This window comes from Leptinotarsa decemlineata, unplaced genomic scaffold, assembly GCF_025532065.1.
Source record: "Leptinotarsa decemlineata unplaced genomic scaffold, Ldec_3_MD MMD2_tig00026328_RagTag_RagTag, whole genome shotgun sequence".
NCBI lineage: Eukaryota > Metazoa > Arthropoda > Insecta > Coleoptera > Chrysomelidae > Leptinotarsa > Leptinotarsa decemlineata.
The window spans coordinates 13,577,974-13,603,641 of record NW_027412688.1 but is presented as its reverse complement, the minus strand read 5'-3'; the positions used below and the strand labels follow the sequence as shown (position 1 = coordinate 13,603,641).

Here is a 25,668-nt window from a genome sequence, read left to right as displayed (position 1 = left end):
AAGACGAAAAGTAACTATTTCCTCTTCTTTAAAATAAGTAAATAGCTACTGTTGTGAAGGCAGTGCGATCAGGTATTCTTGAGTTCATACAGCCTGTCGTATTCCCCTTTTTTTATTGTTATTCTTGTCATTTAATGGCGAAACACGTGTTGCGTTTTTTTGTAAAACTGTTAAGTAAAAGTCTCACAATGGAGTGTTTTTTTTAAAACGTATTGATTCTTCATCAAGCATCGGCCAATTCCATCATATAGTTATTATTTATTTAGTTACTTATTTCCGTCTTGATAGTTATGTCATGTTCTTGTATATACATATAAATCTAATTATTTTATCATTGACTCTATTCCTAATTCATTTCGTTCATGCCTTCTTTGTTAAATAATGTAGATATAGAGTTCTTTTCTTATTGAAAACATTGAATTTTCGAAAAACTCGGTAAACGAACTATTTATTCACATTATCAACAACTGGCGGGACGGTAGCCGGTGGGTTTGGCTTGAGTGGTTTGTTCCACTCATTCAATCACCCGTTAAGTGGTTCGATCCCAGAGGCCGGACAATCGATTTCATCGCCTGTCGTCCAACCCGTGCTAGGAATCGCATGTTGAAAGATGAAACTTTATTAATCTTCAGCTCGCACAAGTATCTACTTGAGGGTTGTCCTTCGTAGGGGGACAACAGTAAATAAACGGTAAAACAGTTTTTAACACATTCAAAAAGAAACAGACAGATCATGTATAAATTGGAAGTATGAATCAAAGTAGATGCAATCTTGATGAAAGATATTGAAATGATTTCAGGGTGGATTCATGTACCATTCTCAAAAGTCGTATATCGCAAGTTTTGATCTGTGAAATATCAATTTATTTAGTATGTTTAATATGTTGTTGAGAGGCATAGAAGTTGAAAGTATTTTGTGTGTTCGGTGATTTTTTGCTCTCAATGTATCACAGAATTTGCATAAAATTTTGTATGGAAAACAGAATTAAGTTCTCAAAAACACTTGAAATGTTGACAGTGGCATACGGTGATTGTACTTTGAGTCAGAAAAATGTTTACAAGTGATACAAGCTTCAAACAGAAGGTCTAGAAGATGTGAATGACGATACTTTTCCTGGAAGTCCCAGCACATCAACGACCGATGAAAATGTTGAGAAAGTGAAAAAAATTAATATGGAGAATCGTTAGTCAAATTACTATAAGAGAAGTTGCTGAGTTGGCTCATGACATGCAATTTTTCGGAAGATTTGGACATGAAGCTTGTGGCACCGAAGTTCGTTTCGGATTTGTTCGAAAGGTCATAACTGGTAACGAATCAAGGGTGTATTTTTATGACATCGAAAATTTCAAGGGTGTTTTATGATAATACAATTTTAATCTATTACAAAGATTGTATTGTCAACTTTACCAAAATGTTTTGTTGTACATATATTTGATGATTTTTCCACCATTTGCCTCGTGGAAAATGTAAGTAGTTTCATCAAAACTTGAGCAATATGTAAATACACATATTTTTACTCTTGTAGTTTTCCAGATGATGAAAAATAAAAAGTGTCAAAATATTGAAATAAATTTTTTTGCATGCTGCGTACCCCAATAGTACGATATTTGGATGTGCAACAGGTCAAAACAGTTCACTCTTATAACACAGATTCCAAGCTTTCGACAATCTTTATTATCATCATCAGGTATGTTACAAAATGAACAAGGAAACAGATGAGATTTATAAAGAGAGATTAGTCAAAAAAGTAGTTTCGAAATAACTATTTCCATATAAATATTGAAATATACGAATATTACATTGCCATTTAGTTCGTGCACCCAACGTTCGTTATGGAATCGAATCAAATATCATTTATAGGAACCCTACACAGTATAATATATGAAAACGTTTCTATATGAAATTTTACTCACATGGAACACTGTCATTCTCAATGGCGGACTTCGAAGTTTCGGAATGAGATATTTCATCATATTACCTTGTTAGAACCGTTTTGGATAACACTTCAAGATGAAGCACTTAACTCATTCATAATATTACGACTTCGTTTCGGAAAAGTTAAATCTAACCATGTCCTGATGATAGTAATACGCTTATTTAATTCAATCCCAGCCATAGGAATTTCATTGTTTGAATTGAACCTTTTTTCGCAAAAACTAATTTCTTTCAAAAGTATACCCCTTTCAATTTGATAAGTATAATTTGGAATCCTAGGCGTGAAATGAATTCATTGAAAACACTTTTCCCTCACCAGAACAAAAATGCTGTCTCTGGACGCACGTTTCGCTTACCAAGTTAGCATCATCAGATGACTAAGATTATCTTCAGATGATGGTGAAAAATCATCCCAGATATTGGAAAATGAAAAGTCGAAGATGTATGAAATGAGCTGACGACTGTGACAAAAATAAATCGGTCAGCCCAAGCGAGTCAAAGAACTTAAGGAATTGCAGCACATAATCATAGAATAAATGAAAACTGAAATTTTTGAGATCCATACATATCACTAGATTCTTGTATACTTCCGAAAGTCTGAAAATAGCAAAGTGTAGCATGCAAACTATGGTTCCATTCCTTGACCCTTTTTTATGAATCGCTCTGTTGAAATTTTCGGGAAATTTCACGAAAAAATGTCTACCCAAAATCATTGTGTATCCGACGCCAACTTGTTTGGTGAAACGCGCGCCGAGAAGAGTGCTTGTTTTGAATTCATTCTACGCCAGAGGTTTCAGTTTTACCTTTCAATAATATATTCTTATCTGTCTGTTTAAAATCTATTTTTTCGTTAACCAGCTATCGCACTCCTACAAACGACAACAGTCAGAAGTCGAAACTTGTGCGAGCTAAGGATTAACGAGGCCTTACCTTTTAACGTGTGATTCCCAACATGGGTTGGACGTTCAGACTGGGGATTGAACCACCGACCAACACGGCAGTCAATTCGAGTGAGTGAACAAAGCACCCACGTCGAACCGCCTGGCTACTGTTCCTATATGTATGATGAAAAGTGCAGTGCCACAAGCCTGTGTGTTTTCAATCAACAAATTAGACACAGACTTAAGATGAAGACTAAGTTGCAAAGACCACTCACTGAGCTCTTTATGAATGAAATAGTAGAAAATGCGTCATTAACCTCGATTCAGTACGTATGAATACTCTGGTTTTTAGTTTCTTGGCATGAAGTTGCCCATGAGATCGGTCTTCCTTGCAACACAATAAAATATCCAGTAACTGAACGTTTGTCATTTGTGTCACTTGCCTAATCTGCATTAATATTAACAATACGTTCCAAAGATCCCTCACTTTCCTACTTTAATCTGTAGTTCAATGTTTTATTGAGGTACCGCAAAACTCTCTTGACAGCTTTCCAATGAGCTTGGCAAAGATGCGTATTGAATTTACTGAAAATACCAACAGCGCTAAAAATATCGTGTCTTGAAACTTGAGCTGTATATGAAAGGCAGCCCATGGCTTCTCGATAACGCTTGTCGCCCACTTGTCCGGCACAGCAAGGCACTGTCCGTCCCGTCAAAATACGGATAGGGTTGGAACAATGAAAATGAATGGACAACCGCCCACTAGCCCGACACGGCACAGCCAAGAGCGTCCGCCGTTAGAAAAGATTCCAGCTCTTCGATCCTGTCCGGCAAATAATGATACATGCTGTGACCGACTGGCCAAGTGAACGCGTCGCCGGCCAGCGCTTGCCAGCATCAACATGTCCAAACGTGCCTGGGAAGTTTCTGTCTTCTTTCAGGTCGTTGAAAAAATGATGAAACTCTTCCAGATTTGCCCTCTTTTGATTAATGGGATGGCCACTATGATGACGACTTCTTTGTCAGAACTGCATGTTTTTGTCACCGCTCGATGTCAACTGAACAAGTGAACTGGACAAGTGGGCGATGCTACTACCCGTCGCCATCAGGCGACGGACAGCGTCGTGCTGTGCTGTGCTGGACCAGTAGGCGACAAGCTTAGGGCACATTTTTTAATTTTGAAATGTCATCTGCCGTCACTAGTGACATTTCATTCGTTAATTTCTTATTTGGATCCAACGGCGTTTTCACTGGTTTTGATTCGGAATTGTTAAACCTTTTAACGAGTTTAACTGGAGTTTTTTCCCAACACCAAACCGTTATTTTAACACCTCGACACGTGATTCGATCACCATGTGATCATCTTCAAGAGGAAAATCAAACTAACTTTGATCTTCCTTTTGAATATGATCACTTGGTGATCGAAACACGTGTCGAGGTGTTAAAATACGATCACTTGTGTTAGGTGTTAAAATAACGGATTGGTGTTGGGAAAAAACTCCAGTAATATTCATTACTACACCAAAGGTTCCAAACAGTGCTTTTATGTTTTGGACGTATTTTGTTTGTTCAATTTCTGTTAGTTTTGTGCACACTTTTTTCATTGTCAAACGACATATGCGCCATCCGTAAAAATATGAAATGAGAACAATTCTCATTCAGAAGCCGTTCGTGCTTCCGCTAAATGTTAGAATAGCGAAAATATCTTTTGTCTAATTTCTAATAAGATTTTTATTCGTTACGACCGGTCGTAAGAAATTAAACAACAATTTTTCACTTTGGCGGTTACTGGTCCCTGGTAATTCTCATATAGCTAACCTAGGTCTTTCATATTGAAACTGTTCATCTGCTGGGTTTCATATTCTGCATGAATTGAAAATTGTGAAAAATATTATCTACATAAACATTAATGACTTGCAGTTGTCATGATAATTTATGTCGAAAATACAAATCATGAAATTATAAAACAACAATAAAAATTAATTGGCGCTCCGGGACGACTTCATTGATTCCAGTGGCACATTTGCTATTTCAGCTGCAGGAAAACCCGGAAAAACCTGCAGCACCACATTATCTGAAGATCTTGATCTGCCAATATCCTCTCTCTCTCATAAAACAAAATGTAGGGTGTCTCCAGAGGCTCCAATAAATTCAATACATCGCCAGAACACTTCGTGACACGACTGTCGTCAAACTTAAACCAGTCCGTTTCGTCTCTGACCAAGGCGTAATAATGACCAAATTTAACGCCAGAACCATAGTGAACAATGACTGCATGAATAATAGTGGTCTGCTAGATTGAAGTGTTCATCTTTTTCGGAAATTCGTAAGAGTTTGGTGCTTCCGTCAGAGGTTGAGTCATGTTTGAAGATCATCAGAGTTATTATTAGATTGATTGGTGCTATACTGATTTTCTTATAACAGTCTTAGTTTGGCGCATGTTTGGCAATATAGTCGATCATCACCTGTTAAAAATTCCATTTTCAGATGATTTAACAATAAGCTTTGCATGGACTGGTTATTAGTCATATTAGGAAACGCTAGTTGAAGTTCAAGAAATTTACATTCGTTTTTGCTACCTCTTGAACATTTACTACAAAGTAAACAAGTGAGGATTTTTCTAGCAAAATATTTACAAACACAAGACGAGATAGACTGTACGGAATCATTCAATCCAGAGCGGTCAGGAGTATTGGTGCTGCCATTGTTTTGTATTTAAAATATACGCATTGTAAATTTTTTAGCTGCTATTATCTGCTTCTTTGCTTAAGTCCATATAAGGCTTTATTTAGCTTGCACAGTCTGGATTCCTGACCAAAAACAACAAACTTTTCTAGTTGATGAGTGTGGATCTTTGAAGGTAGAATGTCATTGATTTCTTCTACCTATTCGATTCAATTTTTTTCAATTTCATAGATTGGCTTAGGAGTTGGAGTTACCAGCGGAGCAAACTTTGGAGCATTTTAATTTAACGTCGAAACTTTCTCAAACATTCCATTTTCTAAGATTTTGACGTCTCGATTTTTGACTTTCTGGTGTCAGTGTCAATTAATCGATATCCTTTTGTCGAGGATACTTAGTTTGAATGGGGCACTGAGGCACCAATTTGCAGTATACAGGGTGTTTATTGAACATGCGGCAAAAATTTAAGGGACTATTCTAAGGATATTTTGTCCTTTGATGATTTTTTTAAGGGCGCTTTTTGTTTGGAAGAAACGGAGCGAAAAAAAATTTCGACAATAACATATTATTACCAAAAATTACATGCAAACGTTTCTTAATCTACAAGAACTCCCGCTCAGATGCAAGAATCCAATCTTCTCATCTGCTCCCGAACTCTTTCAAAAACACTAGGATCCACCTCGACCAGTCAAGGGATCTCCGTATGTTACTGTTAAAAACTTTCGTGCCAATATGCTAAAATGCGCTGGTGCACCATCGTGCATAAAGCACATTGCATTTCTTGTTACCAATTTACCAATGGTACATTCTTCAAAAACTGAGGTAGCGTTTGTTCCAAAAAGTTGTGGTATACCTCGCCAGTAAGTCTTCCTGACAGAAATACCGGTCCAATTAGGTCTGTGCTAGTCCTCGCATTCTGTGGCTGACAACGTCAATTCTGAATTCAGATTCAGTGGCAGATAATTCAAATTCGGAATTCAGGCCTATTTTAGGTTATAGGTTTACGATAACTTTTTTTATGGTGCTCAGAGTATTGCTTGTCCTGCTCCTATAAATTATATATTATTCAGGTGTAACGTGTGATCAAAGAGTAGATTACTAATCATTTATTATAACACACAACGTGTCAGTGACTCATAGTAGTTCAATAACCATCTGGATTCTGGACCACTGGTATAGTAAAGTAAGAGAGATATTGTCGAAAAAACAGAAAATACTATTAGTTTCGAGATGTCTAAAAGAGTACAGCCTATTTGGTCCCCTCCAAGAAATTCAAATCGACCTGTTTTAAAACTTTTCAACAGTTTAACCAGAAGAAAAGAAGAGTTCATACCTGCCTCTGGTAAAAGAGTGAACTGGTATAGTTGTGGTCCTACTGTTTATGATGCCTCGCACATGGGACATGCAAGGTAAGTTAGTGATTGGTTTAACATTTATTCATAAAAAAATTACTTTGGAAAAAGCAGAAAACCAACTATGGTTAATAATCAAGGAGAAGCACCTGTCTAAAGTTTTCAAGTAAATAAGCATTTTACTTGTAAATTTGCGCTACTTCAACAAAGGTAAACCTTTGCGTATCGAATATTGTCCAATTGGTAATCGGTTTTTTTATGAATAGTCTTACTGTAACTTCACCATTAAATCTTTCGTTATCAAATTCACATTTAAAAAAAATATAAGTTTGCGAATAACTAATGATATTATTTGTTACTTAACGCTCAAAGGTTAAATAACAAAAATATAATAAATGTTCAAAATGATCGTCATTTTCCACACATTCTGACCTTTTTTTCAAATGATCTAACGTCACTCAACTTGTCCGGAGTTATTGTTGTGAAACAGTTAACAATTTTAAATTAGGTGACCTTGCTGGTCAGTTATGAATGCTACCTCCCGTGAAAGTATCTATACATTACTCAAAACTCTGACAATACTAGATCAGCTGATTTGTTCAATACTCCTTGACAAGCTAGCTCTAAGCCGCAGAAACACGTTAAATCTGAATCTATATAATGTTCTCCACTCCAAGAAAATTTTGAAATTTAAAAAATTTCAAATCTGTCACAAAAATACTTATTAGAAACTGCTTTCATCATTAATTATATTGATTTAGCTAGGAACTTTGAATGAGTATTATAATTAAAAATATTGTGTGTTTCAATTCAATTCAACTCATATTTACTAAATTCTATCAACATGAATAACAACATAATAATGTATTTTTCTACTCACTTTGGACCTATTTATGCTCTGAGCTTTTTTGATATACTTGCTACATGTGCTTTAGCATAAGTTATTTTAATGTACCAAATATATTGTATTGTCAAATCGATTAAATGGATGAGTCAAAATAAAAAATTATTGAAGTAAAATATATTATAAAAATTCTTCAGTTATTTCTAAAAATTAAGGATATACCAAAAATAAGCTGAATTAGTTACATTTGTAATATTATTAAATATTTTTTTGAAAGAGAAAGTACTTAGGTGTCCCTTCTTTGTCAAGCAAAACTTTGTGTTTTTATCAAAATTAGAGAATTTAAAGTATTTCCCACCTTTACCTTATAGATTTTTGAAAACTACTTTGATTGATTTTAGGTCCTACATTACATTTGACATACTTCGAAGAGTATTATCCGACTATTTTGGTTATGATATTTTTTATGTAATGAACATTACTGATATTGATGACAAGATTATTAAGAGAGCTAGACAAAATCATCTATTTGAGGAATATTTGTCCAAAGAAAGAACACTAGAAACCGTTATCGATGATTCAAAACATGTAAGTATTTAAGCAACATTCAGTAATGACACATTTGTAAGAAAATTTTGATAAAAACAATTCTCGCCAGTGTTTCTATTAACTGCTTGGCTGACGCGTAACGACACTCTAACAGTATTCATCAAACTCTTTTGCGTTGTACTTCTGAGAAATATCCCTAGTAAGGAGTTCGATAATCAAGTGACAGAACTGACCCAACAATAAATAACTCTTCGTTCTCACAGAACATGCTGGTGTTGGAAGGATGAAGGGAAATCTCGATAGATTACTCAAAAAAAATGGTAAAATATTAATTTATTCGTCTTAACGATCATACAGAAAAACAAAACCTTGAATTGACGCGGAATAATACTTCTAATCCGGTCTGTCAATTGATTTCAGCAAGATATTGCTGCTCGATGATAATTATTATTCAGGCATTTACTCGATGCTACTGTGTAGAAATGTTTGGAGAAGGTGAACATTCAAAAATTCCATTCGAAAGGTTTATTTTTTTAGTTTTGACAACTTTTTTTTGTTTCATATTTAAAAAGAGGTTATAGAATTAATTTTCACTGTATTTCGATAATTTGTCAAATCACGTTAGTTATAACATATGATCTACAAATCGATTTTTTATTTCTAATGAATTTTTTCAGGCATTAAATAACTTATCAGAAAAAATAAAAAATTCTACAGATCATGACAAGAAACAAATGTTTGAAACCGCCTTAGGAAGGTATGTTGTACACTTTATAATATTGATCAAGTTTCATTAACATACAATATTACTCTTTATTTTCAATTATATTACCTTTTTCAATGAGAGTTTTTTATTGATCTTTCTGAAGAATTTCACTTTCCACAACCTGAAACAAAATAATTTTTTTAATTTTTTTCAGATTGCTGAAGGTGAATAAATAGGTAATAAAAAAACTCTGATTTCCTCCATGAATAATTACTTTTGTTCATTATTTCAATGATATGACTATTCACTTATTGTTTTATTTACTCCTATTTAAACACACTGAAATATTTATGACATATATGATTACATTACTTATGAGTGTTTCATTCTTTATGATTTCTTTATTCATTTCAAGGCTTGCCAAATCTGTAGAGGAACTAGAACAAGCCATTAAAAGTGGGGATACATCGAGAGTGGAAGAACTAAAACAAAAATTCATTAAAGAATCCAAAGATCAATTATCAGAATGGCTGGATCATCAATATGGCTCTACTGTTACAGATAATGCAATATTCAGCGTGCTTCCTAGGTATTGGGAAGACGCTTTCCATAAAGATATGGATGCTTTGAATGTAAATATATTTTCAATACATTATTCAAAAGTATTCAGAATGCTTATAGATTGAAGGATAACATTGAGAAAAAAATCTAAATTCATATTAATTCAAGTAAATAACATTATGTGTTTATAATTGTTTCTTCTCTTGTTTATTTAACTAGAGTCATAGCGTTGATATCTGAATTAGTTTTTTTTGGTAACATATGAATGTGTAGTATTTTCAATGAGAGATGATCTGCTATATCAATGACTTTTCATTTAGAAAAAAAAAAAGATTTTCTCCGTGGATGCAAGATTGCGTGTTGCATGAAGAAAAATGTGTAAATGTGAAGCAGCATTAAGACTATAAGTGCAGTGAGCTTTCAAAATTCACCTGCTCATCGATGAGTACTTCAATGAATCTTTAACAATTCATTGTTTCTGTAAATCAATTCGAAGATTCAGTTTGTTTTTATAATATGCAAAATTTATCACTTTGAGTTTTTCACGAACATATTCATAGAGAGAAATAATTATAGAAGAGACTCAATTGAGTGAAACAAGAAGTTTTGAGGGGTTATGTATTACTTGCACTTCATGTTTGTGGGCAGCTAGACAGACTTATTTGCAAAATATTTTCAAACATCATGACTAACCTGTTTGTAGTTTCTGTTAACTGTTTATTTTATCATATTACTTTTATTATATTTCCAGGTTCTCAGACCTAACGTTTTGACTAGAGTCAGTGAATACATTCCCGAAATAATTATTTATATTGAAAAAATCATCGAAAATGGTCTGGCATATAATGCCAATGGTTCTGTTTATTTTGATGTTGCCTCTTTTGATAAAAAAGAAAAATATCATTATGCCAAGTTGGTTCCAGAAGCTTATGGAGACACAAATAGCCTACAAGAAGGAGAAGGTGATATTACGTTTTATATTTATATTATTGACTTTTATTAATGTAACTACGTCAGTTCTCATAATGATCTTGAATTTGAAAGCAAATGTTTTCATATAAATTCATTCTGACAAATACATCGATATGGTGAGACATATCTTACATCCATATTACATGAAAAATATTTCTGTAGAGAACTCTATGTGATTTTTGAAACTCTGCTGGTTTTACTTTTCTCAATATAACAAATAAATAAATCCAGATAAATAGAGAATCTGTGCAAGGGTATTAGAAAGCAAACTAAAAATTTTGCTTTGAAGAATTCTGAAAAAAAAATCCAATTAGTCATTTTTATTTGTGCAATATAAAATTTAACTTTGACAAAATATTTTAAAGTAATCCATTGAAATTTTGAATTTTCTTATCTAGTAGATTATATTTATAAGGCTCATTTTGGTAATCTTAAATGCAATAAATAGGGCGATGCAATATTGATAGAACCAAGTTTTTATTGATATTTAGATAACTATATCATTGCGAAATTGTTGTAAGATATTTTGTTTATATTTGAAAAACATTTGATTAGCTAGCAAATCACAAAGCAGGACTAACGATAATTATGTGTGTCAAAATTTGTGTTTATTGTTGCATTAGTCATCTTATTTGTTTATATTATGATCAACACTACTTTTAAATGAATTAAATAATGATATATATTTCGATTCCCACTTGGGAGTAGGCAGAAAGGGAGATCTCAGTATTGCCATGCTTTTCCATTCTTGTTCTTGTAAACGCCCATTAAGCCGAAGCTAAAACGTCGAACAAAATAAACCTTCATATGCTGTGTAATCCACACTTCAGACGTACACACACATAAAATTTAATGTACCTCAATCTTGCAGATTTTTTATAAAGAGATCTTTGTGTGTTCCAAGGCTAAGCTACTACTCAATTTGTAAGTAGAATTTTGAATGTCTGAATGACTCAAATGTTTTTCCAGGTTTTCAATTTTTTCATGGAATTTGTTTATTCCAGATATTCAGAATAGTAGTTCGTATGATGAAGAACTCAATCCTCGAATATTAAAGGTCAACAAGGTGGTCCAAGGAGTCCAGCAATGCATCTGTTTCAGCTTAGCACGACTGATTAGACCTAGGGTCGAAACACTACTGTCTGGTGTTGAATCATAAATGTGTAGTTTTGGGCTCTGATTTTCAACTAATTGCCATACAGTGAAAGCTGCAGTGAAAAACAGAAGGCGAATCTTGCCGACGGTCGATGTCGAAGCTTGGTTTTGCTACAGACCGCCTTGGGGAGTCTCGTTTATATTTAATATTCGAGGACAGTTGAGTCCAACAATACATTTTTGGTTCGGCCTAGCACTTTGGCTGGTCGAAACAGGACTGTCTGGTGTTGAATCATAAATTCGTTGTGTTTGGGCTCTAGTTTATAACTAGTTGCCTTGCAGTGAATGACAGAGGACGAATCTTGTCGGCGATCGAAGTCGTAGCTTGTCTTCGCAATTGACCGCATTATGGAGCCTTGTTTATCTTTAATTTTCGAAGATTGAGTTCGCTGTCGATTCCATAGATGGCGTCTTCGTATGGGGAAATGTCATCGCCCTTACATCGGCTTGTCCTTTGGGGACAGTTGCTGAATCATAAATGCGTTGTGTTTGAGCTTAAGTTTACAATTCTCCATCAGTATTCAAGAAATTGAGTAGTCAATAGAATGTATATGATATGAGTGCTATATATACGAATGGAGATATATTTCAATTACATAACAATTATGAGTTTTGTTGTTTTACATGGAACACCCTTCATAGATATCTCACTCATGGAAATATTTCAGGAGATTTAACTACTGCAGAACAAAGAAGTGAGAAGCGGTCTCCAAATGATTTTGCTCTGTGGAAGAAAAGTAAAAGTGGAGAACCTGCTTGGGAATCACCATGGGGACTTGGTAGACCAGGTTGGCATATAGAATGCTCGGCAATGGCTTCCGATATTTTTGGGCCAACTTTGGACATTCATACTGGTGGTGTTGATCTTAAATTTCCCCATCATGACAACGAAATAGCTCAAAGTGAGGTGGGGTGATAATAAGAAAATTTAGTCATTGTAATGAGACTACTACTATATTTTATTAATTTGTAGGCCTATTTTGGTAATCCAGACTGGGTGAAGTATTTTCTGCATTCTGGACACCTAACTATTGCTGGTTGCAAAATGTCAAAGTCATTGAAAAACTTTGTCAGCATTCAAGATGCTCTTTCCAAGTATAGTTCGAGGCAATTAAGGTTTGCCTTTTTGTTGCATTCTTGGCGAGATACCCTGGATTATAGTCCAAATACCATGGAAATTGCATTACAATATGAAAAGTTGTTTAACGTGAGTTTCTGACTTTATTCACTTTTGATAAAACCCATTTCAACTAATGGTTTCAGGAGTTTTTCTTGAACATTAAATGTGCTGTGAAAAATATATCAGTTGAAAACACAACATTCAATACATTTTCCAAATGGTCCAATCAGGAAAAAACTCTTAGCAACAAATTCATACAAACTAAGGAAAATGTGCATATTGCTTTATGTGGTGAGTTTTAATTTTTTTTTTCTTGTTGAACAAAAAACTTTAAAATCACAATAAATCATTTCAGATAATGTTGATACCAGAACTGCTCTGGAATCACTAAGAGACCTTGTTACTAGTAGCAATATTTATTTGAGGGAGAGGAAGCCACCAAATTGTTTGATGTTACATGATATAGGTCTGTATGTTACAGACATGTTGAAAATATTTGGAACTGTATATCAGTCTGACACAATAGGTTTTCCTATTTCTACTGATGGATCAAACAACGTGAGTAAAAAGATTTTCATTTTCTTTTTTTTTTTTCAACATATATCTTTCCAATGGAGAAATCTGATCAGATAAACTTTTCTATAATATAAGCAATAGTCCTCCAACACTTTAGTATTTCATTTAAGTTTTGAATTTCATTTATATTTCGGTTTGAAATCAATATTAGCTCATTTGTCTTGAACAATAAAACGTATTTTATATTACTGTTTTGACTCCCAATTGCGAGGGTCGAAATGGAGGCTGGTCATGAAAGTCTAGTTTTTCTTAAACATTATTGTACGAATCGTGAAAACTTAACTGAAAATACAGATAGAGGTTTGTGATAGCATCTCAAATATTTGGTAAGGTTTTGAGAATAAGCTGTGGTACACTATCTTTTCGAGTGTTCAATACAGTCATAATAAAATAATAGTTTATTTGATGATCAACAAATTACCGAAATTCTCGAGAAAATCCAAAAAACTTTCCTTTCACTATAAAAAAATACAGATCCGATCCGTATTTAAAATTTCAAAATTGAGGGAGCCTCAATAAAAATTCAAATGGCAAAATGTGAACAGATTTTCAATATTTTTGAAACCAAACAAGCTACAGATGTGTTAAAAGAGGTGGACACCTTCTTCTCGGCTACAAGAAAAGCAATTAATATTTCGTTGGCACAGTCGTGTATAACGAGCCATATAGAAAGGTTTTTTTCGTCCTTGCAACGTGTAAAAACTTAGTTTCGGGCTACGATGCCAAAAAAACGTTTAAACAGTTTATGTATGCTAGGCTTTCACCGGAAAATTGTTGAAGAATAAAAACGTGAAATTGTATGAGAAGTTTTGAAAAGATTTTGTGAAGAGCCTCGTAGATTGTTTGTCAAGTAATGAAGCTAATTCTGATTTTTATATATTTTTTAATTACTACCTCCACTGCTCATGTGAAACTCATGTGTTGAAAACACTGATCAAAACAATATTATCTATGATTTCTCCTCCTATATACAACATTGGCTACGTCCTTGTAATCTGACCTGCAAGGCTTTTTCAAATTAAAACGAATATCTCAACAGTAACATCATGATTGACATAGACTGACATTGTATTGTTATAGATAACAAAATATTCAAAATGTAAATTTTGGAATACTATTGTAAATTATTCCCGCTAGTAAGGCAATAGACATTTGAGAATTATTCTGAAATTCAGTTGAAGTTTTTGTGTTGTATTGGCAGTGTAGTAGTGAAATAAAGTTGAGTTCAATTGTACAGTGTTGGTAATTATTGTCGAACCCACGGGGAAGACATAACATTTGGTGTCAGAAGTGGGATAATTGACTGAGCATTTTCTCTTTTATGGTGACAATGATTCTGACGGGATGGAAGAACTCAAAAAAATGTTCGAGGCTATGCAAGCAAGCCAGGCGGAGAATGAAGGAAAGAGGAAGAACGGTTACGCCGAAATGAAAATTGTGAATTGTTACTAAGTATCCAGGAAAAACAGAAAAAAGACAAGAGACTTGCTTTTAAATATTCAGGACAAACAAAAAAGAGACAATCAAATGTACCTTCATTTATTAAAAAAATTAAAATTTCATGTGAGTAAAGGGGAGGTACAGGAATTTATTCAAGAATAACTTGAAATAGTATTTAAGGAAACAAAGGAGGACTCTGAAAAAGAAGGGAAAATGCAAATTAGAATCAATATCTCTTCCTTCCAGTAGTAATTCATTAAAACTTCATCCTTCGATAGCGAATCTTCACGCTCTATTTATCGCAGACAATTTGAAGCTGCCGCGGAAAATAATGGATGGAAAAATGAGGAAAAATTAACAGTCTTTATACTGGCACTACGAGGAAAGACCTCCGAAATTCTGCAAAATATTCTAGTGAATAAGCAGAAAAATTATGAAGCAGTCATATCAGTTTTCGAGGTAAGGTATGGTAGTGGGCACCTTCAACAATTCTACCAAGACTGAAGGTGAGAACTCAAGTTCCATCTCCAAGAGTCTGTAGGAGTATGGGGCTGAATTCGAAAGGTTGGTAAGGCTGACCTATCCAGAATCCACCCACTGGATTAGTATCTCCAATGGGACTCCATGTATATTCGAGATGACCTAGTCACTGGAAAGCCTGGATGGTAGAACCCATAAATTCCAGGTAATCCTTCCAAAGATGTGTATTTTAAATATACTGAAAAAGTTATAAGATGTTTGCACTGGAGGGCATTTTGGAGTAAATAGAACTCTAGTAAAAGTGCGTGAGAGGTACTAGTAGGTCAATTTCCGACAAGACGTGAAGGAGTGGTGTAAGGGTCTGAAGACGGCAAAGGGGAAAGTTGAAGCAGTACAGTAGGTGCCCTTTCAAGAGAATCGCAATTGACATTTTGGGACCACTTCCTGTGGCTACATCCGATAACAAGTCTTAATAGTTGTGATGGATTATTTCTCCAAACGGCCTGAAGTAGTAGCATTACCCAGCTAAGAGGCTAAGACGGTGGCAGAAGCTCTGTTTCAGAATGTAATTGCCAGGTACGGAGTACCCCAGGAGTCACAGTCGGATCAGGGCTGCAACTTCGAATCGGATTTATGGAAGGAAATGGTTGTTGGAAATGAAAAAGACAAGAATAACCGGTTTTCATCAACAGTCCGATGGAATGGTCGATAGGAATAATCGCACCTTGGATAACTATCTTTCTGTTGGCATACCGGAGCTCCCAACATGATGCGACAGGTTACACACCATCCATGTTGCTAACTGGTCGAGAACTAAAGCTTCCGATAGATGTAATGTGTGGCAGCCCAATGAATCTCAAGATGTACCCCTTCCAGACTATGTGAATGACCTGCATGAGTTACTGCAAATTGACCACAAATTTACCAGTTTCAAATTATATGTTTTCAGCGACAGGATGAAGATGAGATTTGACAAAAAGTCGATGCCAGTGAGCTTCAAGGAGAGCAATGCAGTGTGGCTCTACCAACCCCATCGTCGGAAAGGTTTGTGTCCCAAATTGCAGAGAGCATGTAAGGACCTTACTTGTCATCCAGAAGCAAAACTAAAGTTGTCCACATAGAGTGACTGAGTCCTTACATGGGTTCCTACTTGGAATGTTGTTTGGGCGAACGGCTTAAGGGAAGGGGGTAGTGTTGTAAATTATCCCCCGAAGCAAAAGTATCGCCAGTCGCCGCTGGTCTTCGTCGATCGACTGTGACTATGCCAAAGTCGCGCACAACTCTACTTGTGCTTCTCAGTCGTTCTAGGTGTCGCGTCGCGTCAAGCATATTTTTTCCGACTTCCGTAGACTTTCGTCGGGATATATTTGCACTGCCAACAGGCAGTAGAGCAGGGGTCGCCAAGTGGCTTTAGGTGGGGTCCGGATACTGTGGGAAAATTTTAACGAGGTCCAGAAAAAAAAAACCAACTGATAATAATTAGGTGCTATCTATGTACTATTTTGGTTTCAAATCAAATTCTGAATTATAAAACACAAGATCTAAAATTAATGTGAGAAACTACACCGACGGTCTTGAGCTAGTTTTTTATAGTTTGAACAGTAAACTCGAAGTGTGTCTTCTAGGTGGGCGTCCGTTAATCTCAAAACGATATGTGTTTTTCAAATTTATAGCTAGTTTCTTATAATTTTCATGCTTGGTCCAAAATTCTAAAGTAGATACCGTTTTATATATTTGCAAAACCATATCTTTTTGCAAATCAATTATCTGTATTTGAAGTGATGGCTTTGACAGATTCAATAACTTGGCAGCCACATCTGTCCATTCTTCCGCAACATCAACTAATTCGCACAAACACACAGGCTAGATAGGAAACTAATCAAACCGTATTAGTTGTAGGTGCTTGTAAAACAGGTTAACTAGGCAACTCAAAATAAAATAAGTACTAAGTTGAATTACATGTGACTCAAAAATATTATTTTAATTAATAAAGGTATAGTATACCTCATCTACGCATTAATTTATACTTGGTATACAACACATTACAATATTTGGCGGTCCGAGGTTCGACCTTTCGCGGTCCGCCTGTTGCTGACCGGTGCAATAGAGTCTTGTTTAATTGAAAGTGGGGTAGGAAGTGAGCTAATAAGATGATAGACATTTGAGTATTAGTCAGAAGTTCAGGTGAAGTTTTTGTGTTGTATTGGCATTATAGATGTAAAATAAAGTTGAGTTCAATTATTGCCGAACCCATAGAGAAAAACGTAAAAGTATTTTTATAAGTTGAAATTTTAGTTTATTTTCACTATGTTCATCTTGAATTGTTTAAACTCAATTTTTAGGAATTTAAAACCATTTCAATAACTAAGAATTGAGGTAGCGAGTTTTCAATTTTATTTGTGTTGTGTTTTCTGTTATTTTTCAGTGAAGCATAAGCTTTCAAAGAAACTGAAATTTTCAATTCATACTTATATTTTTTCAAATATAATCTAATACCATACTAAGACATTACTGTTGGCTTGATACTGTAACTGTTCCTTCAGTAATATTGTCTATTTTAATGTTTGTGCCCTTGAATTGTTTTTTTTTAATATTATTGGATGAAATCCACAGAGGCAAATGTTATCAGTTTTCTTTCATCAATTTATGCTCGACATTGAATATTCACTTGAAATTCACTAATTATATATTTTTGTTTCAGGTGGAATGTCTTATTCAACCCTATTTGAGTATTTTAGTCGAATTCAGAGATAATGTTCGAACTAGTGCAATAACCTTAAAAGCCAATGATATTCTTAAAGAGTGTGATAGATTAAGAGATGAAGTTTTGCCAAATGTTGGAGTGAGGTTGGAAGATAGAGAAGGTGAGAACTTTTCTATCATGCTTCAGTAGGAATAAATGAATGATTCTAATGATTTTGACAATTTTACTACAAAAAACCCATTTTTTTAAACCATATTTTTCCTAATTTGGAAAGTATTTTTTGCAGAGTTTATTTTGAAATAATTTACTTTTTTCCTTTCTTGGGTAGATTCCCACATTTTTTTTGTATAAAAATGGAGCAGTAGAAAACCAAAACATTTCTTTCCCATTTTAAAAATATTTTGAATCCAAAGAAATATAATTTTTTTTATCATTACATAGATGATAACATACAGTTAATCAAATTACTTATTTATTTATTTATTTATCGGTCAAGTTCACTACAGAATTATTATAAAATCCCAAATGGTACATCAAGAAAGTTTCAATTGTTGAAACCAGTCAAGCATTAGACTTCAGTTATGAACCCAACAAGTAAAATCCTTAATATAAACTATTGTAATTGCTTAAAAATAAATAAACCTATTTATTTATTAGTCCAGTACATTACAGAATTGTAACAAAGTCTCAAATGTTACATCAATGTGCACACAAACCCTAGAGTCAAGTTATTACCTCATAATAAATAAAGGTGTTCATTTTCATTTGTCAAGTAGTACATTAAGTTCAAATAATACAGTTGTAATTACAGTCTGTTTTAGTTAGGACAGTAATCAGCTTAGATTTTTTTGTATCAATTCTTTTCCCATTGTTGAATGTTGAGTGTTTCATAATCTATAAAAAGATATATATATATATATATATATATATATATATATATATATATATATATATATATTATATATGAATTTCCTCGAAGCGAAGCAGTAACTCGTCTTGATAATGCCATCTGAGATGATGGCGAAACGTCGACTATCGAATAGTACACAACGGATGAACACCCGGAAAAACAACACATCATATATATATATATATATATATATATATATATATATATATATATATATATATATATCTATATATATATATATATATATATCTATATATATAGATAAAATTGCTTATTTTGTTCTTATAATAACAACCAATTCTTTGAAATTTTATCCTAGAGAATATCAACTGTTTGAATTTGAAATAGTATTTTGGCATGAGATATTCAATTTAAAAGCCATCCTCTTATATATTTTCACATTTTTTATTCTAAAATCTAATAAATATTCAATTATTCACTTTTTTCAAGGGGGTGAATGCAGTAGAGGAATTTTAAAAGTTTTTTGGTTATTTTCATGTTCTACATACTGAAAAAATTAACTATATAGCAGCAACGGCAAATCTTGGTTCAACAAAAATTGCGAACAAGCCTCCAAAAATCTTGCCTGCCGGCAGTGGCGCAAAAATCCTAGTGCCGAAAACCGAACTAGGTATGTTAATGCTCACAATAGCTGCACGTAGGATAAATGAAAGCAAATAACTTCACAATCAGATAATTAGGGATGAACTGCTTGCCAATCCCAATGGGTCTAGATCCTTCTGGTCGGTAGCTAAAGCTGTTAATCAGAACAAAATCCATGATTCCACCACTAACACAAGCGGATGGTTCAACAGCCATAGAAAAAGCAAATCTAGCTGTTTGTATTGTTTATATTCACGACAAGACGGTTGACTTGCTACAAACGTCTCTTAATAATCGTGGTAGTAAATGCATTAGTGGGAATTATTAGTTGAATTGTATACCAAAATACTCAGCGGATAAAGACTCACAAGCGAGATCAACTTCCTGATGGTAATCCTTTGTGAAAAGTGCATAATAGGTGTGGTGAAAGTTAAACAACCAAATTCTATCAAGGAAGGCAACTCAGCAGCAAAAAAGGAATGTGCGTATAAAAAGTAGCGACAATCGTTATAAAAACAATAACGAAAAACACTATATCTAAGAACACTCTCCTATCACATGAATTAATCCAGTGGCGTACTGAAAATCAACTAAGTTGACCTGAATAAATATTAACCATAACTTACAATGGTCAATTTCAAATGCTGCAAAACCAAACCCGTTCCTTCATATTACATCTGTACGATATGCTTCCACATTTTTCATAAAGCATGTGTACAGAGAAACAAAAACAATTTTAAATTCTTGAAGGATCATCAAATTATATGCTGTGATGATACGTTAAAAAAACAACATCCCATCAATGAACGTGATCTTGAAATTAGTATTTTGGAAAACACGATAGAGGAACTCTCAGAGGATCGTGTAGCAAAAGATAGACACATCAACAAAATGAAAAAGGAGATGGACTCCTTTATGCAGGAAGCTCTCAAATCCGAAGACGAAGCAAATGAAATGATAAAAAATCAAGAAAAGCGTATAGAAGAAGCAAAGCAGTATATAAGTGAACTCAAACATAGCTTAGAAACATTCCAAAACAAATCAACAATATCAATATCCACCCAAACATCCAACCACTTAGTACAGAAATATACACAAACCAAAGAAACCGATACATGCACAAGTAGAAATATTGGTGTAAAACAAATTGTGTTTCTACCTCAAAAAGCCTGTCTAAATGAAACGAAAATAACATCGGTTCCTATGCCGAATACACCCAAAACTCACTCTAGATTGGAATCCAAGAATCATCAAAAACCAAAGATACTATTTATATCAGGATCTCAAGGTAGAAATCTATTAAATAGCTTCAACAGACAGTCTCATAACTTCCACATTCAGTCTTTCTTAAAACCAGGTGCACCTGACAAAGTACTAGTTCAAACGGCACTCCATAACTCACGACATTTCACTAAGTTGGACACAGTCTTGTTATGGCCAAGTATGGCAAATGTACACCTCATTGAGGAATTCAAAACACACAAATACAATTGTTATCTCTCAACCATACCATTATTATCGACAAAATTTAAACTCAGAAGTATATGAAAACAACTTATACTTCATGAAGAAAGTATTTTCCAACAAATTGAGTACATCGCACTTCTTCGACTGTAATTCGACTCATTGAATACTCACAAAGAAAGCTCTAAAAAAATATGGCAGAATATATAGCAAGGAAAATTTCAATAATTTCCAAAATAGTTGTGAGAATACACACTGGAGGATTAGTCCTAATCCGACTGAAGCTCTATCGATGTTTCATAGACAATTGATTCAGCTTTTCAATGACAGTTTCCCGATGCGAAAATTAAAAAAATCATGCAAAAAACCGTGGATTACCAACGGTATCCGAATATCAGCCAAAAACTTGAGATCATTGCATATGTTCAGGAAATATAATAATAGTGAATTTTTCTCGACATATTTCAACAAGTATAGAAGAACTTATAGAGATGTTATCAAAAGCGCTAAAGAAAAATACTATAAATCCAGATTCGAAATAAGCCGAAACACACCAAGAGAACACTGGGAAATAGTAAATGACTTGAGGGGAAAAAATAATTCTTTATCACCTCCTATTAATATTGACCCAGATTTTCTCAACAATTATTACTGCACAATAGCTGAAAAAATCACCGCAAACTTGGATAATCATACTGATCCTTTAAATTACCTTCAAAATGAACTTCCATATAACTTTTTCATGGGGCCAACTGATATTCACGAACTGAGAGAAACATTCAAACAATTAAAAAATAAGAAATCGGGAGGAATAGATGAAATCTCCGTGAATGTATTCGAAAGTTTACCTGATACTGCACTACATATCCTGGCAGAATGTATAAATAAGTCCTTCGAATTGGGGATTTTTCCATCCTTTTTGAAAGAAGCATTAGTAATCCCACTTCACAAAGGTGGTGCAAATGACGATCCATCAAATTACCGTCCAATTTCCCTTTTGTCTACACTATCGAAGATCATAGAAAAACTCGTTAAACAGAGAATGATGAAGTTCTTACAGAAATATAATATATTGTGGCAATGTCAATTCGGTTTTCAAAATTCGAAAAGCACTACTGACGCTATATTTTCTTTTCTTGAAAATGTCTATCTCAGCCTGAATCACGGCGAGGTGGTTGCAGCGGTATTCTGTGATTTTTCAAAAGCATTTGATTGCGTGAATCACAGAGTACTGCTGAGTAAACTGCATCATTATGGATTCAGGGGTATTGTCTACAAATGGTTTGAATCATATCTTAGTGACAGGAAACAAATTGTGAAAATTTCCGGAAAGTGTTCGGATTATTCTCCTGTCAAATCAGGAGTTCTCAGGGATCGGTACTCGGACCAATATTGTTTCTATTATACCTTAATGATCTAACATATTTACCAATCACAGGAAGATTCCCATTATTTGCGGACGATACCACTATCCTATGGCATGGAAAAAATGTGGATGTTCTAAAAACAGTTATTTCCAATGAACTCAGCGAAATCGAATCTGGGTGTAACTCAAATAATCTTTGTTTCAATGTGGAAAAAACTAATATAATTACCTTCAAATTCGAATTCAAAAACTTGGTCTTAGGAACACATCAAGTAGAAAATAAAACGAGCACTAAATTCCTGGGTATACACATTGACAGAAGTTAGGGTTTGAGGAACATATAACGTCCTTGAAAAAAAGACTAGCATCGGGCTGTTATGCTATTAGAGTAGTGACAAACGAGCTTGGTACAGCTATTGGCAGAAACACATATTTTTCACTCATAGAATCCCATATTAGATACGGACTACCCTTTTGGGGTTTTTGTAGGAAAACCTTATGGAATTCTGTGTTCATTCTACAAAAGAGAGCAATCCGTTATTTGTACAAGGCCAAAGCAAGGGATCACTGTAGACCACTATTCATCAAGCATCAAATTCTTATGCTTACATGCCTTTTCATTATGGAGACTGTATGCTTGATTCACAACCGACATTCATCGAATGATAACCCATTAAATCCCAGGCACACCAGAAATAACTGCCATATCTCCCTGCCAATACCTAGGTCGACTCAAATTAAGAATTCAATAATATACGAAAGCAAAAAAATGTACAATCATTTGCCTGAACATTTTAAAGCAATCGGAAATAAAAAAAATACAGGAAGGAGATAAAAGTATTTCTCATTTCAAAAGCGTATTATGACCTGCAGGAATATTACAATGACCATTTTTAATCATTTATATTTGCATAAAGATATAGGTATCAACTTCATGTCTAGATATTGTTTTGTAATTAGTTTCGAATATATGTGAGTGAATGTCATCATTCTATTTGTCATGGTTGTGTTTATTTATATGGACATTTTATTTATACATATGTGTGTGTATATGTGTGTATATATATATATATATATATATATATATATATATATATATATGTATGTATGTATGTATATATATATGTATATATGTATATATAATTATTCATCTTTACATTTTATATTTTTATATTTTCATATTTTTTTTTCTCTCATATGTATTGGACACAGTGGATATTCACTTCATTGTTATCTACTCACTTTGTCAATAAGAATAATTATTCTTGGACAGTAAAGTACAGTTTGATTTGATTTGATTTGATTAGTTGAACAATTTGTGTCCCACTCCACAGTCGACTGTCTAGGAAAGTACCACCCACTATTTCCACACAAGAATCCACAATGCCGGAAATTACTTTTCGACAGCGTCTTGTCAGTGCGCAAATGAACTCGCACCAGTATTTTGCAGACTTTTCAACCTGTCTTATAAAAAATGTGTTTGCCTATTCCCAAAAAGGGCAAGAAAAATCTTCCAAATAACTATAGAGCAGTCACTTTGCTATCAGTGATATCAAAAATTATGGAGAAAGTCGTAAACCACCATATCCCCAAATATTTGGAAGTTTTCAACTGGTTCACTTGATATTACTAACGTCTTTGACCGTGTGTGGCATGAGGGTTTGCTGGTCAAACTTCGATGCTATGGCTTGTCGGATCATTTTTGTGCTTCCTGAAAGCTTCCTGAAAGAACGTTTTTTGCAAGTGGCTGTCGATGGATATCTCTCGAATACTTTCACCATCAACGCTGGTGTTCCCCAAGGATTCATATTGTCTCCAACCCTTTTTTTATTGTATATCAACAACTTGTGGAAAAAACCAAGAATCAGGCATCATGAGGTTGCATATCTGAGAGATGAGAATCTAGAAGTAATTTTGAATTTGGGTAAAAGTAACCAGGTTCAATTCAATGCCACAATGTTGGGGGTTAAAATGGACACCAATATGTCTTGGCACAATAATGTCGCTGGAATTGCAAAGGCTGTTTCTCAAAAGCTTGGAACACTTTTCCGAACCAGAAAACTGTACACATAACAGAAACTTTTGATGCTTCATAAAGCTCAGATCAGACCTTTTTTGGAGTATTGTTCTCATGTATGGAGCTCTGCCCCCAAACATACCCCGAAGCTGCTGGATTCCATCCAGAAAAGAGCCATTTACCTGATCGGAGTCGCGAACATAACATGCAACCTTGATAGCCTGAAACATTGAAGAAAGGTTGGAGATTTGTCTCTTTTCTAGATAGTTTCACGAGCACATTTGATTCCACTAAGAGCGATACATATCAGAAATACGCGACGGACTGTGGCTACTCATCGTTTTGAGGTTCAACTCAGTACACCCTGAACTTCACTGTTCAAGAACTCTTTCATCTAGAGAACTGCGTTCCTGAGAACGTTTTTCCAAATGGATTTATTCGGGCACCTCTCTGAAAGCGCCTTAAGGATTTTCTTGTAGTGCTTGTGGATTATCCTTAAAAAAATTATGGAAGGTGCAAAAATTCAGAAGGTCAAAACATTTTCTCAACAATTGAATTATTACTATAAAACAAAAGTGGCTTTTCGATAAAAGTTTTCTGAGATTGAAAACTTCAGTAAAATCTGTCCTAATTTGTTCTATTTACCGTCCTACTGTTATTTTTTATTTTTGCTGGAAAAAGATAATTTCATACTATACATCTATTGTCAAGTAATTTAATGATGATAATGAATGTGTTTGTTGAAAATTGACATTTATGTAATTTTTCATGGATATTCATTATGATCTCTGTTGTGATTAATTATTTCTTTAGGTGAACCAAGTGCAGTGAAAATTGTGGACAGAGAGACGTTGTTGAAAGAGAAAGAAGAAAAGAAAAGAGCTGAAGTAGAAAAAGCTGCAGAAAAAGACAAGAAAAAAGCTGAACTAGCAGCTGCAGCAGCAGCAAAAGAAGAACAAAAGAAAATACCACCTAGTAAAATGTTCAGAAGTGAAACTGATAAATATTCAAAGTTTGATGAGACTGTTAGAATTTTAATCACTGTAACTTGTCACTTTATATTTAATGTGTTTATTTTAGGGTCTGCCAACTCATGATATAGAAGGAAAAGAAATCAGTAAAGGACAATTGAAAAAATTACAAAAATTATACCAACTACAGGAGAAGAAATATCAGGAATATCTTCAAAAAAATAATGCATTAAATGGAATCAACTAAAAATAAAGACTAATCATTTGAATATATTGTCAAAAATGTTGCTGTACACAGTATTCTGTTCTATTTATTTTCTATACTTGTAGATGTTCTGTCAAACATTTTTTAAACAATATTAAATTAGTTTCACAATTGA

At 34.0% G+C, this 25,668-nt stretch overlaps 1 protein-coding gene across 1 annotated transcript; it reads left to right on the top strand.

The window, feature by feature from the left end:
• The first annotated feature begins 6,449 nt into the window (after positions 1-6,449).
• On the top strand, positions 6,450-25,668 carry CysRS (cysteine--tRNA ligase, cytoplasmic). Its single transcript, XM_074181927.1, has 12 exons — positions 6,450-6,907; positions 8,096-8,282; positions 8,921-9,000; positions 9,365-9,581; positions 10,262-10,472; positions 12,306-12,544; positions 12,611-12,844; positions 12,901-13,048; positions 13,113-13,315; positions 17,955-18,117; positions 25,131-25,342; positions 25,398-25,668. Exons 1-12 carry the CDS (start codon positions 6,729-6,731, stop codon positions 25,533-25,535), a joined length of 2,211 nt encoding a protein of 736 aa, XP_074038028.1. The 5' UTR covers positions 6,450-6,728; the 3' UTR covers positions 25,536-25,668.